Here is an 18,781-nt window from a genome sequence, read left to right as displayed (position 1 = left end):
ACATATATACTCAATATTGTGCAATGACATCAAAGATGTCTACACTCTCGGTAGTTTTGCTTGCATTCAAACACCACCACCATGCTGGTTTTCTTCTCAAAGTGTCCGTCGGTCAAGCTGTTAATTCTATTCAACCGATCACCTTCACACAGAACACACCACACACCAGTACAACACATCCTAGTTGGACTCTGTCACCTTCACACAGAACACACACACACCACACCAGTACAACACATCCTAGTTGGACTCTGTCACCTTCACACAGAACACACACCACACCAGTACAACACATCCTAGCAGGAGTCTGTCAGACTACTTTGATGAAGCCAACAACATGGGAACCAGTGGCTACGTTTTATGTGATCGCTAGTAACTTATTATTACTACTACTACTACTACTACCGCCACTACTAGGCCTACCACTACTTGCCCAATCATGAACTGTCCTTTAAATAGTCTGATTATTGCAATATGCATTTATAAGTTATGCTTAATAATAAAATGCAGTGCAGGTTAGCATGGCTGTTCCTTTTTGGGGACCCATCCATTTGCAAAATGTTCTCATGCTGCGTCCAGATGCAACAGTACAACAATACAGTCTACCATTCATTTTCAATGGAAGCCAGGCAGCGACATGAGGATACAAAGATACGCCCGACGTGTTGTAGCTGCTGCAAAAGCCACAAGCACCGTGTAGTAAGCTTTGCATCTTTTTTGCATCGGCCCGTGTGAACGCAGCATCAGAAGGAAACGTTCACCATTCCTCCTGAACAGTCTGGGCACCAGCTGTTTGAATTGACATGCGCGGCGTGCCACTGAAGCCAGTCCGGGCCAGATGCAGAACGACATCCCTCAATGAGCCATACATGGAGCTTCTAGCAGCAGCAGCAGCAGCACTATGAAGGACACTAAAAGGACAGAACCTGGTCAACTGAACCTGCGTGAGGAGGCTGGTTGAACACTCGTTCAACCAAAACAAAACCATGGCCTCCTCACTGATGCTCAATGCAGTAGGGGCCATTTTTTGTCAACTCACTCCGTGTATCAGTCAAGCTGTGGGTTTCTTAAACATGCGTTTCAAGATAAGGGAAAAAAATATAGCCTTTCCCATCCTAGGCAGTTAGGATGCTAAAAATAGCCACGTGGCCACGACTGTTGCATCAAGACATTATCAGCAGGGACATTTTAGAACTGCTCACGTTTGTGACACAGAGCGAGTAGACCGAATGGTGCTGCTAAAGTGAGCATCAGTGAGGACCCAAAGGAGATACGTTTGAATACAATGCCCCCCAAAAAGGCCAACATGCAAATATAATTTGCATGTTAGATAGAATGGCTGTATATGAACTTTAAGTAAGAAGCACCCTGTCAGTATCCTTCCTTGTCCTTTTACCCATTTCTACAAAAAAGGAAACGACTAAATGTTTCCCCCGTGGGGGTAAACGTTGTATTATTTATTGAATGAAGGCCGGGGCAGGATTATAGAACGTGTGCGGACATTCATGAACCACGCAGGCTGCGAGTCTGCCCCACGCAGGCCCGATTAGAAATCCATTCCTTCTCGTAACGTCATGCACGTACCAAGCACCAGTAGGGGACCAAGACAAGGACATGTTTCCACTGATGTCAGACAAAATAATCTGTGTTCTCGTTGCGTGGAGTGCAGTGTTAAAGTCGACTACGGAAACTAAAAAAAAGCTAAGCTGTGATTACTGAAACTATGGCTAAATAAACGGACTATCAACAAATAAAAAACAGATGTAAATCTTATGGAGGGAGTAGCAAAGAAGAGATAAGTATAACCAAGTCATTTTATGCTTGGTTGAGAACAGATGTCGCACACCGAAAATAGCCAATGTACACGCAATTTTATTCAAAAGACTGACTAAATCAAAATGTGCTGTCAAAATGTTACACTGGTGGAGTGACACAAAGGAGTGAGTACATCAACCGCCATTTCCACTGAGAGTGCAGAGCAGTGGCAAGAGAAAGTGATGTTAGTTAACTTAACTCACTTGCTCCAGAGGCACTCACAAAACACGTTTTTCTCCCCACAAGACGAGTAAACACATTCTGACGTCTAAGATCAGAAACATGCCCCTTTTTGAACCAAGTCCCCATAATGGACCAATGAACACAACAACCAGCCAAACCTTCATCTCTCCCCTCCTCCTCCTCCTCCTCCTCCTCCTCCTCCTCCTCCTCCTCCCTTCCCTCTTCTGAATGAAGGGCAGACGAGGGAAAAACAAAAAAGACAAATAGAGAAAGACACATATGGACACATCACATGTAAAGAAGACAAACACAGAATAAATCATAGCGCAGGTTGGTGAGAACAGGAGAAAGGGGGCGGAACATTCACTTAATTGGGATGAGTTGTTAAAACAACAGAAATGATTTGATTCAATGATGATTTTTTATACATACATCCGTCATGATCAACAGGTCTTTATTTAAACAGCATGGCCAATCGCAGCACGTCTTTTCCGGGACTTACAGACCCGAACATGCACTCTGTGACGCAGGCTCATGCTTCCGCGGGGCTTCGCAAAGGAATCTCGGGATTTCTTTGCCCTCCCTTGAGCATATACGCTCCAGAGTCGAAAAGGGCGTCTACCATTATGTCTATGTGCGTCATACCAAAGCCTACACGAGTTGTGCAAGGACGCGCTGTGATTGGCCAGTCGCTGTGATTGACAGCCTAACCTCAGTAAAACTATACTTTTTTTTTCTTATATTTTTTTGTAACCCATTTTTCACCCCTGTGTCAATTATCTAATGTGATCCTGGGCTCTACACACCCTCCGCCAACCTAGGGAGAGCAACGGACTTGAACTCATGCTTCCTTCATGCCTGATGCTCCTTTACACCTGACAGGGGGGGGTTTCCCTGGTTGGGCATAGCGCGTGGAAGGAACACGTTATTCCAACCAGTTCCAGTAAAACTATACCTAAACCTAACCCTGACCTTAACCTCAGTAAACTTAACTTGCCCGGGGGCGTGGTTATAAACACAACCCGTGTAGTAATTAGTATGTCGCATCTAGAACATATATTTGGTTGCTTTGCACAATAGTCACTTTGCACATTTGGGTAAAACAATGCCGTTTTTTTTATCTGAAATCGACTGCACACAAAAAGTATTTGCGTATAGCCCTATCACTGTATATTTGTATATAGCCTAACATTTTATAATTTTATATTGTATTATTGTCATTTATTTTATATTTTTCTTGCCATTATATATGTACAGTAGCACAGTGCATGAGACAAGTCCCAACAAACATTGTGTGCTTGTACCTGTTTAAAATCATTGACAAATAAAACTTGAATTTTGAATATAACTCATATTGTTTCATATTATGCCAGCAGGTGGCAGCAACGTCTCACAAGTAGAACTAGAAGCAATAGAGGAGGCAACGTTACCGCTCTAAAGTAGCTATAAGCAAGAATATGTCAAAATTGTAATGCCCTTTTTTTCTCTCTCTTTTGGTATTCAGACAGCAATGAGTAAAACACTCCCAAAAAATGTAGTCTATGTGACGCATCTAGGGATTCATGCATTCAAAGAGTTTCCTAGAAGCTTTGTCATTGGTCGATATAAAACCTGCAGAAATGACTAACCAATCATCGAGTAGACAGGCAAATCGACCAATGACAAAGCTTCTAGGAAAGTCTTTGGAAGTTTGGATGAAGTTTTTCCCATTGCTAGCTGTCTGAATACCAAAAGAAAAACAACGTTAATTAACATTTTGAGAAATACTGAAAAAATATTGCTTATAGCAGCTTTAAATCGCCTCTAAGACTGAGGTTGGAAAGAGGAATGTACATGACGAAGACAATGAGACATAAAGACGACATGGATCACAACGAAACCAGCTGAAACCAGCTGAAAGCAAAGTGATGAAGCCAAAATGTGGCTCAATAAAAAAATAAGCTGCGGGATTCACAAGTCCTGCAGCTTGGGCCTAATGACTAAAGCATGCTATGGATGCAACTAGCAGAATCAGGAAGGAATTAGGAAGTTATTTGAATGCTTATCCAATGGAAATTGCGTGCCTCCCTTTGACTGCAAGGATGTTGCTTACTTCCCATTGCCTGGGAGGGCGTTTGAGGTTCTAAAGAGGTATAGGATAATGAACGAAGCCCAGGGCCCCGCATACGAAGGTGTTGCGTGTTTCCGGTTCAAATTAAGCTATGGGAAACTGACCCGGAAACGGTAAATGTTTATGTCACCTTCTGGAAAAGGGACACTACACTTACAGCACAGTATGCACTGAGCCTAATGTCCTCGCCGGAAGTTCCCGGCCAAGCCAGAGGCATGCTCATGGCACGGGTCATGTGTGCCCCTACTGTTTTTGTCCAGGTGTAGTGAGTTTGTCCAGGTGTAGTGAGTTTGTCCATGTGCAGTGAGTTTGGTCAGGTGTAGTGAGTTTAACCAGGTGTAGTGAGTTTGGTCAGGTGTAGTGAGTTTAACCAGGTGTAGTGAGTTTAACCAGGTGTAGTGCGTTTAACCAGGTGTAGTGAGTTTAACCAGGTGTAGTGAGTTTGGGCAGGTGTAGTGAGTTTGGCCAGGTGTAGTGAGCAGTGGCGTGCACAGACATTTAGAGGGGCAGGTGCTCAAGTGAAAAAAGGGCACCTTGTGCAGCGCGTGGAACCGGCCGGTTGCCTTAACCCATTTTGACCTGAGATCAGATTCTAAAAATGTCTTCTATATCCTTACAGTTTTCTGAAAAAGCTATGTTTCTATGTCAGTCGTTCTTCGATTTTTCAAAAAATAGCAGACCTACAAGCTCATAGCACGCCACTCGGTGGCGCGCTATGAGCTTGTAGATCTGCTATTTTTCATTAGCAAAAAGGATAGTGTGAGATTTATAGATTTTGGGGCATAAATAATATATTAGAAGATTTGTTTTATCAAGAATTGATCAATGTCACCATGGTCCACATACTGTACAAAAAAGGGCACATTGATGTCCAGTGGGCAAGGGCAGGAGGTGCTCTAGCACCCCCTAGTGTCTATCTGTGCACGCCACTGGTAGTGAGTTTAACCAGGTGTAGTGAGTTTGGCCAGGTGTAGTGAGTTTGTCCATGTGCAGTGAGTTTGGTCAGGTGTAGTGAGTTTAACCAGGTGTAGTGAGTGTGGCCAGGTGTAGTGAGTTTAACCAGGTGTAGTGAGTGTGGCCAGGTGTAGTGAGTTTAACTAGGTGTAGTGAGTTTGGCCAGGTGTAGTGAGTTTAACTAGGTGTAGTGAGTTTAACTAGGTGTAGTGAGTTTAACCAGGTGTAGTGAGTTTAACCAGGTGTAGTGAGTTTAACCAGGTGTAGTGAGTTTAACTAGGTGTAGTGAGTTTAACTAGGTGTAGTGAGTTTAACCAGGTGTAGTGAGTTTAACCAGGTGTAGTGAGTTTAACCAGGTGTAGTGAGTTTAACCAGGTGTAGTGAGTTTAACCAGGTGTAGTGAGTTTAACTAGGTGTAGTGAGTTTGGCCAGGTGTAGTGAGTTTGGCCAGGTGTAGTGAGTTTGGCCAGGTGTAGTGAGTTTGGCCAGGTGTAGTGAGTTTGGCCAGGTGTAGTGAGTTTAACCAGGTTAACCAGGTGTAGTGAGTTTAACCAGGTGTAGTGAGTTTAACCAGGTTAACCAGGTGTAGTGAGTTTAACCAGGTGTAGTGAGTTTAACCAGGTGTAGTGAGTTTGGCCAGGTGTAGTGAGTTTAACCAGGTGTAGTGAGTTTAACCAGGTGTAGTGAGTTTAACCAGGTGTAGTGAGTTTAACCAGGTGTAGTGAGTTTAACCAGGTGTAGTGAGTTTAACCAGGTGTAGTGAGTTTAACCAGGTGTAGTGAGTTTAACCAGGTGTAGTGAGTTTAACCAGGTGTAGTGAGTTTAACCAGGTGTAGTGAGTTTAACCAGGTGTAGTGAGTTTAACCAGGTGTAGTGAGTTTAACCAGGTGTAGTGAGTTTAACCAGGTGTAGTGAGTTTAACCAGGTGTAGTGTGTGTGGTCTCACTGGAGTCGTCGTCGCCCTGCTCTGCGTTGGCGTAGGTGTGCAGGAACTCGGCGAAGGCCCCCTCCCTGGCCATCAGCTCCAGGTAGGAGCCCATCTCCGTGATCTCGCCCTCCACCATCACCAGGATCAGGTCCACCTGGGGCAGGTAGCTCAGGCCGTGGGTCACCAGCACGCGCGTCTGTGTGTGGAGGAGGACGGTCGCATCAATACGTAGCAAAAGCGACATACCAAAGCCTACACGGGTTGTGCAGTCGACGCGCTGTGATTGGCCAATCGCTGTGATTGACAGCCTAAACCTAACCCTTAAACCAGAAACTTAACCTCAGTAAACTTAACTTGCCCAGGGGCGTGGTTATAAACACAACCTGTGTATGAATTAGTATGTAGCGTAGCAGAACACAATACGCATAGCACTTGCCCTATGCTCAACGACCTTACAGGCGCATTCAAAGGCTCAACTTATGTATCTTAGTTAGCATTTCATGTAGGCATAGCGTTGTTTCAATTAATTATATAGATATTGCACTGTTAGACGGATGTTAGGTTCATACTTTACCAGTACGTATAATTATTGGTGACAATTCTCATGTATTTGATGAATTATCACATGTTGTTCTTGCTTACTCTTAAGTCATTGTAAGAATTAAGAGCATCTGCTAAATGCCTACAATTGTAAATTGCATCAGAAACAAATGATTCCATTTTGAGAGCAGCTGATCTATCAACCTACTGAACATACTGGGTCCCTTTCTGGCGGGACAGGTACATTCTCCACCCACCTACTGAACATACTGGGTCCCTTTCTGGCGGGACAGGTACCTTCTCCACCCACCTACTGAACATACTGGGTCCCTTTCTGGCGGGACAGGTACCTTCTCCACCCACCTACTGAACATACTGGGTCCCTTTCTGGCGGGACAGGTACATTCTCCACCCACCTACTGAACATACTGGGTCCCTTTCTGGCAGGACAGGTACCTTCTCCACCCACCACTTCCCTAACGTAGTTCTTTTTCCCTGAGCTCAGTGTGAATCACTTACAATGGAAACGGATTTTTTTTTAAACACCAGCAACATGACGTTATGGTGAGCATTTATTTTTGCGCTGAGCCGTTTTAATCTGCTTGAAACGTGAGCTGAAATATTATCGTCTTCCAGCATATGGACCGTATGGGGGAGCATTTTTAGGTGAACGCTTTGGCGTTCACCTAACACCCACACACACACACTCGTATGCTCCCAACATAGACACCATCTTTATCAGTGATCAGAACAAGACACACTTACAAGTCTAATCAGTAATCACACATGTTGCCGTGAGCAGAACATGAACTTACATCACCTCGACAAACCTGGACTTCACGTCCCATGATGCAGTGCTTCTGTTAGCCTGTCCTGTGAGTCATCATCAGAGAGCATGGAAGCCTATCTATGTTCCCCAGGTTCTATGTTCTGTTTACAACACTTACAACTAGGCTTGTCACAACTAGGACATTTTACTTGAAGATATGGTGTCGGTCAAATAATTGCGGTTAACAATTTAATTGCGTTTCTGTCTTTGAACTTTCGTTTGGCTTTTAGGCTCCGTAAACAAAAATTTAACAGAGCAGATATGACACATGGCTTACATATTTAATAACTTTATACTTTATACCAAAAAAGTGGACATTCCAGATCTAGTAGTATAAATATTAACATTTTTCAACATGGAAATGATGACGGTTATGCAAAATAGTATTGCGATTATGCCCGATAATTGTGACAGGCCTACTTACAACCCGTACATAGAACCCGAGGAACACAGGGATGACTCAGAGAGAATCACTGTGACCCACAAGAGCGTAAGCCACCTCCTTGTGACGTCCTTACCCTGTCCTTGAGCAGGCCCTGGCAGGCCCACCACCTTGTTGAAGATGTTGTGTCCTTACCCTGTCCTTGAGCAGGCCCTGGCGGGCTGACCACCTTGTCCAAGATGTTGTGTCCTTACCCTGTCCTTGAGCAGGCCCTGGCGGGCTGACCACCTTGTCCAAGATGTTGTGTCCTTACCCTGTCCTTGAGCAGGCCCTGGCGGGCTGACCACCTTGTCCAAGATGTTGTGTCCTTACCCTGTCCTTGAGCAGGCCCTGGCAGGCCGACCACCTTGTCCAAGATGTTGTGTCCTTACCCCGTCCTTGAGCAGGCCCTGGCGGGCTGACCACCTTGTCCAAGATGTTGTGTCCTTACCCTGTCCTTGAGCAGGCCCTGGCAGGCTGACCACCTTGTCGTTAGATGTTGTGTCCTTACCCTGTCCTTGAGCAGGCCCTGCGGGCCGACCACCTTGTCCAAGATGTTGTGTCCTTACCCTGTCCTTGAGCAGGCCCTGGCAGGCTGACCACCTTGTCGTTAGATGTTGTGTCCTTACCCTGTCCTTGAGCAGGCCCTGCGGGCCGACCACCTTGTCCAAGATGTTGTGTCCTTACCCTGTCCTTGAGCAGGCCCTGCGGGCCGACCACCTTGTCGAAGATGTGTTTCCCCACGTGGGCGTCGACCGCAGACAGCGGGTCGTCCATCAGGTAGACGGCGCAGTCGCAGTAGACGGCCCGGGCCAAGCTGACCCTCTGCTTCTGACCCCCTGATAGGTTCACTCCCTGGGAGGGAGGGACGGAGGGATGGAGGGAGGGATGGATGGAGGGAAGGAGGGAGAAACAGAGGGAAGGTGGAAGAGAGATGGATAGGGCTGTCACGATTAGGAAATCTAAGTCGGCAATTAAATTGTCACACAAATAATTGTGATTAACAACTTTGGCACATGCGAATAAAGAATACATTTCTGTTTGCCTGGAAATGAAAAAATGCACAGGGAAGATACACTTACTGTATGACAAATAACAAATAAATTACTGACATATTCATTAGTTTTAATGAGAAATGTTCAACATGGAAACTATTATGGCGATTATGACAAAATGATTGTGATTATCTCAAATTAGATGATTATGCAATAATTTCGACAGGCCTAGAGACAGACAGACTTTATATAAAATGATAGATTTTGTCATGTCATTATAGGCCATATAATGCCATGACAAAAACACAAAGATATGGCAGCTTGAACGTGGTTAAAGGGAGTCGACATTTCCTTCTAACAGCAGACAACGGTCTCTAGGCTCCTCACATCACCCAGTGTTAAAGGGGAATTTCTTCCTAACTGTTTTTTTACAAAATCATGTTGATAATATGTATATTGACCAAAAAAATAAAATAAAAAAATATATAAAAAATAAACATATAGGGCGCTGGTCCAAGCGTAGGCGGGGTCTAACGTCAGCTCACGTAGAACAGGAAGAGTTGCAGCAACAACAATGCACGGACTAACATGTCATATCATCTAGATATTTCTTTGTTTTTTTTCAGTGACGAATGGATAAGAAAACAGCTTGTGCGAAACTCCCCTTCAAGACACTACTGGACAACTTTCCTTTGACTTGAATGGGAAATCACCCATGTGTGGTGCCAGTCAGAGCTCTAAAATAGATTCCTCATCTCGTCGACAGAGCATGCAGTGTGCACAGGGAAAAATGTGCATGCCATTACTATTTCAACAAAATAAATACAGGCTTGCCTTTAAAAGGAGCAGTCAGTGATTTGGAAAAACCCCCGGTTTGATTGTGATTGGCTAGGAAAATACAACGTTCACTCCCACTCCTATACCAGATGTCCTGGGTCGTTCGCCAAGCATTTTTTTTCCTTTTTTCTCCTCTTTCTTTTGAAACCACAACGCTTCGGGTTCCAACTCGGCTAAATTGATCCTTGCCGTGCGTTCGCGTGTGCGTTCATGTATACCTTCTCGCCGATCTCGGTGTTGTCTCCCGCGGGCAGGATCTCCAGGTCGGGCAGCAGGGCGCAGGCCTCCACCACGCGCTGGTACCAGCTCTCCTTCCTCTCCTGGCCGAACATGATGTTGTCCTTCAGGGTGTCGTTCTGGATCCACGGCTGCTGAGGCACGTAGGCCACGGAGCCCTGGAGAGCACACGGCCACATTAACCCATTTTAGGCCTGAGAAAAGATTCTACTAAATGTCTTCTAAATCATGGCAGTTTTCTGTGTCAGTTTCTATGTCAGTCGTTCTCAAACATTTTCATGTCAAGGACCCCCCAAAAATATATGTAATTGGCCCGAGTTCGAGTTAAAAACGAGCTTGTAGATCTGCTATTTTTCAATAGCTAAAGTGTAACAAAACATCAAAAGGGGTTCCCGCCCAAAATGGGTTAATGAGACACGTAGGCCACAAAACAGCAACCTCTCCCCCTCTCATAGAAGCAATTGACAATATAAAAGTCACAACAGTATTGCTTTGTTTTCAAAATATAAGGTTCTCATTTCCCGAAAGATGTATATTTTTCATTTCCTTATTTCCATTTTGGAGTGTAGGTGGTTTCTACCCGACAGCAGAGATATATTAATTATACTGGAGGAAACCGAACAAGCGTAAAATAATCTTTAATAATACATACTGTAGCGTCTTTATCCAAAGCGCTTTACATAGATTCAGCCATTCACTCACACATTCATACACCGATGGCGGCGGAAACCATGCAAGGCACCAACCTGTACATCAGGAGCAATTGGGGGCTCAAGCACACTTGGACACTAACTCTGGGGGGAGCCCGGGATCGAACTGGGAACCTTGCGGTTCCCATCCGGCCGCTCTACCGGCCACTCTACCCTCTGAGCCACTGCCGAGCATATTTCATCTATCTATTAACCCAGGGGTCCTCAACCCGTGGGTCGCGACCCCTCGGGGGGTCGCCAAAATATTTTAGGGGGTCCCCAAATTATTTTCCAAAAAAAAATATATATTTTCACGATTTTTCAAAAATAGCAAAATTATAACAATGCTTAAAACACCAAAAGGGGTTCCCGTCCAAAATGGTTTATGGTTATTGTAGCAGTCAATTTATATTGGGGGTCGGGAGGGGGCGGGCGGGGGTCCCCAGACATTGCCAAAGCATTTCCGGGGGTCCCCGGACAAAAAATAACCCTGTATTAACCCATTAAAACCCGACATGGCCAATTTTAAAAGTGCCTTCTAAATCCTAGCCTACGTCTTCTGAATAATCTAAAATAACTGGATTCAAAGGTGCAACAACGTGTAGGCTTTCCAGGTCTAAATGGGTACAATTCTTTTGTTTTTTCTCCACATGTAATGCCCAAAAATAGCACGTTTAAAGTGGAGAAGAGCTGCTACTGTTACCCATCTGCATGGTAGAGGTGGCCGCTACGCAAACGTTCAATTCTAGATTTACACAAGTACAGCATATGTGAACAAATTTGACTGAGGGGCTGCCATTGGATTTTTGTTTTTTCATGTCATATGAAAGCAGGGAATCGTAGCTTCAAATGGACATATTGGTTGTTCAGTTTGACCCACCAGTGTTGGAGATATGGCCTATAGAGTAATGTCTTGCAGAGAAACAGCGAGTTGAGAAAACAGGCTTGAAAGGTTCACTTCTGTGGTCTCCAACATTACACCTAGCTACATGTTTAAGCATTTATTTCATATTTACATGTCGATTTCAGCTCTGACACTTATTCCAGGCATGCGAGGAGTCTGTCTGTGCTATTAACTGATTTTTGATGGCAGGCAAATCTGGTCACAAATGTACATGAAAGGATGAGCCAGACTCTGTGTGTGTGTGTGTGTTTGTGAGAGAGCAAGAGAGAGAGACCTTGACAGACACAGTCCCGTCTAGTTTCTCCATCTCTCCCAGCAGAGCAGAGAGCAGCGAGGACTTTCCACACCCTACATGTCCAACCAGCGCTACCAGAGACCCTTCTGGGATGGACACGTTCAACCTAGCACGCACGCACGCGCACACACGTACACACACACACACGCACGTACACACACACAATGGATGAAAACATTCGGAAGGTGATTAGGGGGTCTGTCTTTGTTCGTCAGCACAGACTTTATGTCATTACTGTTGGGTTAAATATTCATATATATTCACTCTTTTATCATTGTTTAAATAGGCCTATTTATAAAGCCCACACAGACAGACTTAAGTAAACACATTCAACCTGCCATGTTATTTTATGCGAACATTTCCCCCCACATTTTTGTTACACACACACACACACACACACACACACACACACACACACACACACACACACACACACACACACACACACACACACACACACACACACACACACACACACACACACACACACACACACACACACACACACACACACACACACACACACACACACACACACACACACACACACAGATTTTATGAATGCAATTTTAGCTCATATTTTTTTTTAGCAAATATTGAACAATAAATCCTAAGTGAATAGTTAGACCTTTTGAATGCACAAGGGAGACATTACACTAAGACGTTGCCTGCTCAAGCGCACGGACACAGCACTCTCTCTCCTACAGAGGACATTTAGACCTTAAAAAACACAGTGAGAACAACACACATTGCACGCACGCACGTCGCACACACCTCTTCAAAGTCTCCGGTTCATCTCTGGACCAGCTGAAAGCCCCGTCCACAATGGAGATGCTGTCAGCAGCTGGGAGTGGAACACAAGGGGGGGAGAGAGGAGACAAGAGGGGAGAGAGTAAGAGAAGAGGAGGAGACAAGAGGGGAGGAGGAGAGAGGAGACAAGAGGAGGGGAGGAGGAGAGAGGAGACAAGAGGGGAGGAGGCGAGAGGAGGGGAGGAGGAGACAAGAGGGGAGAGAGTAAGAGAGGAGGAGGAGACAAGAGGGGAGGAGAGAGAAGGAGACAAGAGGGGAGGAGGAGGGAGGAGGAGGAGACAAGAGGGGAGGAGAGAGAAGGAGACAAGAGGGGAGGAGGAGGGAGGAGGAGGAGACAAGAGGGGAGGAGGAGGGAGGAGGAGGAGACAAGAGGGGAGAGAGTAAGAGAGGAGGAGGAGACAAGAGGGGAGGAGAGAGAAGGAGACAAGAGGGGAGGAGGAGGGAGGAGGAGGAGACAAGAGGGGAGGAGAGAGAAGGAGACAAGAGGGGAGGAGGAGGGAGGAGGAGACAAGAGGGGAGGAGGAGGGAGGAGGAGGAGACAAGAGGGGAGGAGAGAGAAGGAGACAAGAGGGGAGGAGGAGGGAGGAGGAGGAGACAAGAGGGGAGGAGGAGGGAGGAGGAGGAGACAAGAGGGGAGAGAGTAAGAGAGGAGGAGGAGACAAGAGGGGAGGAGAGAGAAGGAGACAAGAGGGGAGGAGGAGGGAGGAGGAGGAGACAAGAGGGGAGGAGAGAGAAGGAGACAAGAGGGGAGGAGGAGGGAGGAGGAGACAAGAGGGGAGGAGGAGGGAGGAGGAGACAAGAGGGGAGAGAGTAAGAGAGGAGGAGGAGACAAGAGGGGAGGAGAGAGAAGGAGACAAGAGGGGAGGAGGGAGGAGGAGGAGACAAGAGGGGAGGAGGAGGGAGGAGGAGACAAGAGGGGAGGAGGAGGGAGGAGGAGACAAGAGGGGAGGAGGAGGGAGGAGGAGGAGACAAGAGGGGAGGAGGAGAAGACAAGAGGGGAGAGAGTAAGAGGAGGAGGAGGAGAAGCCAGGAGGGGAGGGTGAGTTGAGGAGGAGACAAGAGGGGAGAGTAAGAGGAGGAGGAGGAGGAGAAGAAGACAGGAGGTGAGGGGGAGTTGAGGAGGAGACAAGAGGGGAGAGTAAGAGGAGGAGGAGAAGACAGGAGGGGAAGGGGAGTTGAGGAGGAGACAGGATGGATTGAATACTTTATTAGTGAGAAATGTAAACAGCACAAGGTATAGTCAGACATTTAGGGCTCCATTTTCGTTCGATCTTTCTAAATACACTGTTTGGGGATTTAGCAGTGGGGAAGAACTAAAGTTGGCTTACATCCTGCTATCATCTTCCTCTCCACGCTGTCCTCCTGAAGCTCCTCGTGGGACAGAAACACTCGTAGACGGTTCATGGAGACACTGGCCTGAAGAGACAACCGTACAGACAGACAGAGACAGACAGACAGACACAAAGAACGACACACAGATATGGACAGAAAGCAGAGAGGGACGTACATATGGGGGGTTGGTGCATGGGGGTGTATGGTGTGTGTGTGTGGGGGGGGGGGGGGGGTGGGGGGGGGATTGAAAGAAAGAACGCAAAACATTGGAAAGAGGAAAGAAGAGAGGGATTCATGAAATGGAATCTGTGGTTGGTGTTTTTTTGCTGTTGTTAGATATGGAAATAAAAATGTTCCATCAGGGAGGTCACATTTGCAGAATCAGCCAGCTAAAACATATATCGCTTTGTTTTTCTTCCCCAGACCCTTCAATTTACGTTATCATAGACATGAACAGAAATTCCACTAATGTCCACACTACGCATTAGGCTGCATATAATAATCTTCCTATTTTTAATCTAATATTTGAATAAGGTGCTTGATTAAAGTGGAGCAACCACGGTGACACAAATAGTAACAGATGTTTGTCCGGATCAATTTGTGTGTTTTTTTAGGCGATTCATGAACTACATTTACAGTTCTGACTCAGCACTTCTCCAACGCCTTGTAAAAGGCTAAAGTCTCTGCTAAGTAAATGACGCCTGGGCTAAACGTCACTATTGAAAAGCACACAATCACACCACTGTCCTGGAACTTCCAACCTCTGTGTGTAACCCTTGGCAGCCGTCAGATAACTAGCTTGACTATAAACATGTGGTTAGATAAGATTCCGTAACAGTTTCAAGTGGCTAGCACAGAGTAAACAAACAGCTGCCAGGATGTTAACAAGACGTTCACACATCTCCTACAGCAACGATAGAATGCATTGGTGGACATTATTGATTACTGTATTTAAGTAAAACACAAGAAGAATCTGTATTTTGATTTTATTTTTGCTATTTTGTCTGGGTTTTCTTCTTAACAAATAGCCATGCAGGCCAAAGACTTTTATTTTAACATTGGGATTTTTTTCTTCTTTGTATCTCTTTTTTTTTTTATCTGACAACTTTCTAAAAATAAATCACACCCGTGTGAACCGAGTGGTGCAACTCCCCTCTCCCCCTGCCCCTCTCTCTGTAATTAGCAGGCAACAGTGCAACACTATCTCTCTCTGTTTCTGGCACAACAGCGCCACTTTTGCCCCTACTGGTACTCTAAACATAGTCCCATAGGGACATTGCTGTTCCTTGGAGTGGTTGCACCACTCAAAATTAGAACAAATCTATGTTAGCCTGTGCTGAACTATTGCTACTGCCATTTAGCTATGGATTTGTTCATAAGAATAGCTAGATCGAAAGGAAGTTTACACTTAACTGTACAATTGTAAGTCAACAAGGAGGCACATTTTGAAATGACCAATTTCTAACCAATATGGAGCAACTATTTTTGATTTCTCACCCACCTTTGGAGCTACATCATGGCCCATGGTTCTATGTTCAGCGGGTTCCATGTTCCCCGCTTACCTAACTAACCCTAAGGTAAGCGGGGAGCATAGACCCTGGGGAACATATGTGACCAGATTTGACTGAGACTGCCATCACGCAAATTACAGCTTTTCACCAGAGGAGAAAAAACTTTTTTTTTTTAATGAGTTAATAGCACAGGCTCTTCACATACTAGAGCATGTCTGAAATAAGTGTCAGAGCTCAAATCGACATGTAAATATGAAATAAATGCCCAAACATGTAGCTAGGTGTAATGTTAGAGACCACAGAAGTGAACCTTTCAAGCCTGTTTTCTCAACTCGCTGTTTTCTGCAAGACATTACTCTATAAGCCATATCTCCAAAACTGGTGGGTCGAACTGAACAACCAATATGGCAATTTGAAGCTATGATTCCCTGCTTTCATATGAAAAAATGGCAGTCTCTGTCAAATTTGTTCACAAATACTGTAGGAATGACCAAACCTGTACCAAGTGTGCCAGCCCTTTAACCCATTTTGGAGGACCCCCAAAATTATCTGTAATTGGCCATGGACCCCCCATGTAAAAATATTTAGTTCCAGGGGACTCCCCAGAAGCAAAGATTTGAGTTAAAAACGTTCGCTCTGAAAGAATATATAATATATTCAAAGATTTGCACCACATTTCCACGACCTACAAGCTCGTAGCGCTTCACTCGGTGGCGCGCTACGAGCTTGTAGATCTGCTATTTTTCCAATAGCTAAAGTGTAACATAATGCTTAAAACACCAAAATGGGTTAAAGTCGGCTAAATCCAGGAACAACGTCCTGCCCAAACGTCATCAGCAGCCTGACGGTGATGTGGCCGGCCTCCTTCTTTCACCACTTAAAAATAAACCAGTCTGTCAATCCCAGCCGCTGTGTGTGTGTGTCTGTGTGTGTGTGTCATCATGCGCAGTGCTACAGTACGACCCAATGTTACGGTCAATGCATCAGTGTGTTCCGATGAAGTCAACTTAAAGAGTCGAAGCAATACGACGACGCGAGTGAGTTGTGCAAAACAGGCAACGTCCCCATGGTGAATGATGAGCCAAAATAGCAGCAATAACATCACAACGTGCATCAAACTTTAGTTTTGATGTGGTTATTAGAATGAGTGTGGGTCATTTTCTTCTCAACACTGCATTCGTACGTTAGAAGAATGGCAAAAAGGAATGTTTTACTTGCATTTACAGTTTTTTTGTGGCCCCCATGCGTCCTCGGAACATCTGTTCGGAACATCGTAATATTGGCTAAATGCTGATGACTGTAAAACGGCAGTTTTCCCGGGTCTCTATACTTTAAATACGCGTGATTTCCCAGATTATACAGTGCAATCAAATTAATATTAAATTAAACACCAAGACATTAGTAGAAAAATCGGAAACGTGTTCTCTCTTTTCTTAAGCAAATACAAGTAATAAATGGCCCGAGAGTTAAAATTAATCAACCAACAGCATACAAGAAATACCTGAAACCTTCTCTAGATATGGCTCTATTATTATCGTACAGGTTAGACGACGTTACATTAAAAGTTAGTCATGTTACTCAAGATCACAGATTATAGCCACTGTCTCTGGAACAGTCAGGGCCGCTCACTGATAACAGTCAGTTCACAGCAAGCGTTACGAAGCGGAGAAGCGGAAACAAGCGACTAATAATCGCACGGCAGTTAGTCACTTACAATGCCGATCACAATACCACAGTTTGCCGATCAAAAGCTCACAGTGGGAATTAGAATGCCTCATGCAAGCGAACAAACAGACAGAAAGCAGAAACGTGTGAGAGAACGAGAAGAGTGGCTGGCAGCGACGTTACGGCTATAAAGACAAGCGAAACGTAGGCGATGCTGCGGAGGCGGAGGCGATGTGATTGACTGACTGATGGATGGCTAAAACACTGGTTCTCAACGCTGGGCCCTGGGGACTACCAGAGGGGGTCCAAATGGACCCTTAGCGGGTCCGTAACTCTGAGAGTGTACAAATGTAGCCTACAATAGCCTACAGTGGTACACTCTTCCACATGCTACATGTATGCCCAGCATGTATGTATACCCCTTCAGAGTTAAAGGGATATTTCTCTTTCAAACATGTTTTGGGTCATTTTGTCATTTCTACACAGGCTTTTGTGAGCACCCCAGACAGACTCATCGAAAACAACCGTTGTTGATTCCATTGACTGAGACTGATATTGTCAGCAGGGCTGCGTTTGTTCAATACTTTTTTTCCCTTCATTTTAACAAAGATATATACATAAAAATCACACCCGTGTGAAGTGAGGGGCGCTCTTATCATCGCACATCATCATGACGTAACATGTCGATTTACTCAGACACATTCTGCTTTCATTGTCAATGGCATTTAATGTTTGTTAGGACAAATTAGCCCATTTTCTCATCTACATACGACGTACATTTTCCTTTCATCGTCAATGGCATTTAATGTTTGTGTGGCCGCAAAAAGCTGATTTGTTCAGACACATATGACTCTCCTTTCATTGTCAATGGCAAATGTGACAAGAGTTCAGGACAAAAAAAGCTAAATTAAAAAATACAAATTAATTGAAGAAAACACCGCCCACCATTGGAAGGACAATATCAGTCAGCAGAACCAAAGGACTAGTGTTGAATGAATGTATCATGGTTAAAATGGAGTTTGGAGTTAAAATGGGCTTGTATAGGTACTAGGAAGGGGGCGTGTCTGGTCAAATGAATATCATATATCTAATTAAATCAAGCATCTTGGGGTCCTTACAAAATCCTGAGCAGACATTAAAACGACCGCTCACAAAAAGTGAAATATCCCTTTCAATGAACACCGAGACTTTCACAGTGAATTTGGGGGGGGGGGGGGGGGGGGGGGGGCGGATTACAAAAACATTTTGTCACAGACCCGTAGTAGTTAAGTGTCCATCGGGACCCCCTTGCCCACCCACCCAGGACCAGCAGAACACCGAGAACCACGTGGGCCAGCTAGAGCAAAGTGATGTTATAAAGAAGTGGTAGGCCGGCCGCACCGACGCACCTGCACCATGCTGCTGATGACCATGGGCAGCATGTTGAGGGGGAAGCGCAGGATGTTGAAGAGCGCCAGCGACACGAAGGCCTTCTGGGCGTCCAGTATGTTGTTGTCGTCGCTCAGGACGTACACGGCGAACGTGGACAGCGCCACCTAGAGTATATAGACAGCATCGTAGGCCGCCCCCCGCGGCCGGTCACAGAGAAAGAGAGAGGGAGGGAGGTGGGAAAGAGAGGTTGTGTGTTAATCATAGTGCCATAAAGCAGGGGTTCTCCCCCCTGCTCGCCCTGGGGAGGGGGGTCTCCGGATGACAGTGTTGTGACAATTTAAAGGACTTTTATAGT

At 45.3% G+C, this 18,781-nt stretch overlaps 1 protein-coding gene across 2 annotated transcripts in view; it reads right to left on the bottom strand.

Annotated features, from left to right (window-relative positions):
• The window catches only part of abcc1 (ATP binding cassette subfamily C member 1 (ABCC1 blood group)), an 84,360-nt gene that overhangs the window by 22,295 nt on the left and 43,284 nt on the right, over window positions 1-18,781 (bottom strand). The window contains exons 13-20 of one of the 2 annotated variants that reach the window (XM_079520165.1): window positions 18,444-18,590; window positions 13,876-13,963; window positions 12,512-12,581; window positions 11,717-11,843; window positions 9,831-10,007; window positions 8,468-8,635; window positions 6,009-6,186; window positions 2,157-2,222 (exon numbers count right to left, since the gene is read on the bottom strand). In XM_079520165.1, coding sequence (XP_079376291.1) covers window positions 2,157-2,222; window positions 6,009-6,186; window positions 8,468-8,635; window positions 9,831-10,007; window positions 11,717-11,843; window positions 12,512-12,581; window positions 13,876-13,963; window positions 18,444-18,590 — 1,021 coding nt within the window. The remainder of the gene's footprint in view (window positions 1-2,156; window positions 2,223-6,008; window positions 6,187-8,467; window positions 8,636-9,830; window positions 10,008-11,716; window positions 11,844-12,511; window positions 12,582-13,875; window positions 13,964-18,443; window positions 18,591-18,781) is intronic. The other variant, XM_079520166.1, reaches the window with a different exon arrangement.

Source organism: Electrona antarctica (assembly GCF_951216825.1).
Source record: "Electrona antarctica genome assembly, chromosome: 14".
NCBI classification, from domain to species: Eukaryota; Metazoa; Chordata; class Actinopteri; order Myctophiformes; family Myctophidae; genus Electrona; species Electrona antarctica.
Note: the sequence above shows the minus strand (reverse complement) of the source record. Positions and strands in the feature narration are given on the sequence as shown.